The 3,239-nt window shown below is 64.2% G+C and overlaps 1 protein-coding gene across 1 annotated transcript; it reads left to right on the top strand.

Annotated features, from left to right (window-relative positions):
* Positions 1 to 1,815: 1,815 nt before the first annotated feature.
* TRAVEDRAFT_54714 (uncharacterized protein) lies at positions 1,816 to 3,231 on the top strand (the record flags this gene model as incomplete). Its single annotated transcript, XM_008047658.1, has 1 exon — positions 1,816 to 3,231. A coding segment is annotated over one exon (1,416 nt), but the record flags the coding sequence as incomplete, so codon positions are not given.
* Positions 3,232 to 3,239: the final 8 nt, after the last annotated feature.

The following is a 3,239-nucleotide window of genomic DNA, read 5'->3' as shown; positions in this document are numbered from 1 at the left end:
CCAATCGATTCAGCCATCGGGTGCTATGCATACCCGATGGCCGACTGAAGTCGCGCAGCCTCCAGGAACTCGTCATCGACCACGCTCACCGAACCCTGGGTCACCTTGGTGCCCAACGGACGGCGGAGTACGTGAGACGATGGTTCTGGTGGCCGCGGATGACGCGGGATATAGAGAGGTTCTGCACCTCATGCGGAGCGTGCCAGATGTCAAAAACATCCAACTCGTTGCCGGCGGGGTTGTTGCATACGATGCCGGTGCCTCTGTATCCGTGGCAATCGGTAGGGATGGACTTCGTCGGTCCATTCCCCGACGCTCGCGGATACAACTACATGCTGGTAGTCATTTGCCGACTAACCAGCATGGTCCACTTGATCCCATGCCGAGTTACCGACTCCGCCACCATGGTAGCCGACTACTACATCCAAGGAGTAGTACGACTCCATGGACTGCCGGAGTCGATAGTGTCCGACCGGGATTCAAAATTTACATCTGTGTTTTGGAAGGAGGTCCACCGGCTGCTGGGGACGAAGTTGCTCATGTCAACTTCGTTCCACCCTCAGACCGACGGCGCCTCCGAGCGAGCAATCAGGAACGTAACCCAGATACTGCGAGCCATGGTTGAACCGCACCAAGGGGATTGGATCGATCATATCCCCATGGTGGAGTTCGCCATCAACTCGAGCATCAGTGCGTCCACGGGTTTCGCCCCATTCGAGCTGAACTACGGGTACATGCCTCGCATGGCCGCGTGGGACCAGGGTACATCACCGTTCCCTGGTGTCCAAGCGTTCGCCGACCGAGCTCGCATGAACCTGGAGCAGGCCCACGACGCTATCCTCCAAAGTCGGGTGGCGATGACACATCACGCGAATCGCCTCCGGACGGACGAGGCGACTCCGTTCAGGGTGGGCGACCTAGTGTATCTATCGACGAAGAACCTTGCGCTCCCGAAGAACCGGGCGCGCAAGCTCGCGCCGAAATACATCGGGCCATATAAGGTCCTCCGGGCGAACCCTGACACCTCGAGCTACACCCTGGAATTGCCAGGTGAACTCGTCCGCCGGCGAGTCCACCCGACATTCCATGCGGCATTGCTGAGGCCGCATCACGAGAGCGACGAAGCGATATTCCCGGGACGGGAGGCCCAGAAATTTTATGATTTCGGGGCCCCTGACGAACAGGAATGGCTGGTGGACGACATAGCCGGACATCGATGGACGTCGAAGTCCATCGAGTTCCTGGTCCATTGGTCCACTGGCGAGCACACATGGGAGCCACTGGCCCACTGCGACGAGCTAAAGGCGCTCGACGATTACCTGGCCCTCATGGGTGTGGACGATTGGCGTCGACTACCGCGGCAGAACCGAGGTAGTCGTCCGCGTCGTTGACACCGCACGACACCAACCTGCAGGTGCCCGCCGCGATGTATGCCGCGGCGGCCTGTACAGGTGGTGGGCTGCCCGAGGAACCACCCGCTGATCGACCCCGAGCTTGCGATCGGCCCGCCCCGACGTTCGTCGTGGCGGTACAGAGGCGCGAGCTGGGGCCCCAGCGGGATAGTTGAGCCGCGAGAACTGAAGTCCGTAGGCGCCCAGTCGGGCAGCGCATCTGGCGGGATGGCGTGGGAACGGGCGCACAACTCCGATCGGCGGAGTCCCAACCTTAACCGTTGAACTTCCGACCAATCGTCGGACGGCGCCCATCACCACCGAACATCCCCCTCCTTCCCCATCCATCCACCCCATTCCCACCCCTCAGCACATCCAGCCTTCTCGGCTACTCCTCGCTTCACCTCTCACCTGCACCACCGCAATGTCGCCGCAACGCGGACAACCCTCGCTGGGGGCGGACGACTATGTCGCCCACGCCAAGCGAGGCCGCATGGACGTCGACGATGGGTACGGGCCGACTGGAGGGGGAGGGAGCAGCGGCGGGGGCCACTTCGGTGGCTACCCGCAGCCGCCCTTCTCTCCTCCACCGTCGGGCCCGAACTACCCCAACCAGCAGCAGGGCCAGGGGTACAACAACTTTGGCCCCGGACCCAACTACGGACCGTCGAACTACGGGCCGCCCCCGCCCAACTATCCGACCCCGTCGTACGGGCCGGATAGTGGTGGCTGGGAGCGGGCCGCCGACGCCTACAAAGAGCTCGCCGACGCTCGCCAGCAGTACGCCGCCCTCGCCGGCGAACTCGGCGATGCGCGCGTAAAAGAAGCGGACCTGCGCGCGCGTATACGCGAGCGCGACCGCGCCATCGACGACGCCGAGAACCAGATCAAGACGCTACAGGCGGAGCGCGATCGGCTCGTCAAAGAAGTCAGCCGACTCAACGACGAGCTGAAGCCCTTCCCTGCGCGCCGCGGTCCTGGGTTCTCTGGGCCCCGCTTCGTACCGCACGGCCACGATGAAGGCTGGGGCGGATCCACGCGCAGCCGACCGCGCGTGGACACCGAGCTGCCCACCGGGGCCGCCAACATCCAGCCACCTCCAGGACCCGCGATCGCGTCTGCTACGGCGGCGACGACCGCGGGCACCCGAGAGCGCGACGGACCCGCCCAGTCCACCGTGCCGCCCCGCACGCAGAGCGGGAACCCAAAAAGGGCAACCACTCGGGCGCCCGCGCGGGAAGCTAATGCCGCGACCGCGGCCACGCCTCCAGACGTGGTGGCGGCCCCGGCTCCGGTTCCTCCCACGCAACCCCTCACTCCAACCGCCGCCCACGCGACTCGCCCCACGGCTCAGTCCATGGGGGTGGATGAGTTTGAGTGGAACCTGATGACGGAGGCCGAACGCGAGAACCACGGCATTCTGCGCCGTCAAGGGCAGATGGACGTGACACTCGAGGCCTCCGGTCAGCCACTCTCCGCCTGGTACCGATGCTGGTCCAGCCCACCGGCGTCCATGGCGGAGTCGTACGAGGCGATGGAGCAGGATGATGAAGGAGACACGGACGAGGCCGGGGACGATTTGTTCCCCGGCATCGATCTCGTGTTCTCCGACCCCATCACCTCCTTCGCCAGCCAGTTGACCAAGGCGGCCCACGTCAAAGAGGTCAACCGGGCAGCTAGGGCGAAGGGAGTCGACACCATCGATCCACTCCCACCCGCTGACAAGCCCGAGTTCGGGGCGTGGGCCGGCACCAACATCCAGACTGTGGTGCAGGCCCACAACCTGCGCTGGTGGGCTTTCGTCGAGTGGGACGAGGATGCCCTGCGATTCTACAAGTTCGTCACCAC

Source organism: Trametes versicolor (genome assembly GCF_000271585.1).
Source record: "Trametes versicolor FP-101664 SS1 unplaced genomic scaffold TRAVEscaffold_114, whole genome shotgun sequence".
Classification (NCBI taxonomy): domain Eukaryota; kingdom Fungi; phylum Basidiomycota; class Agaricomycetes; order Polyporales; family Polyporaceae; genus Trametes; species Trametes versicolor.
Note: the sequence above shows the minus strand (reverse complement) of the source record. Positions and strands in the feature narration are given on the sequence as shown.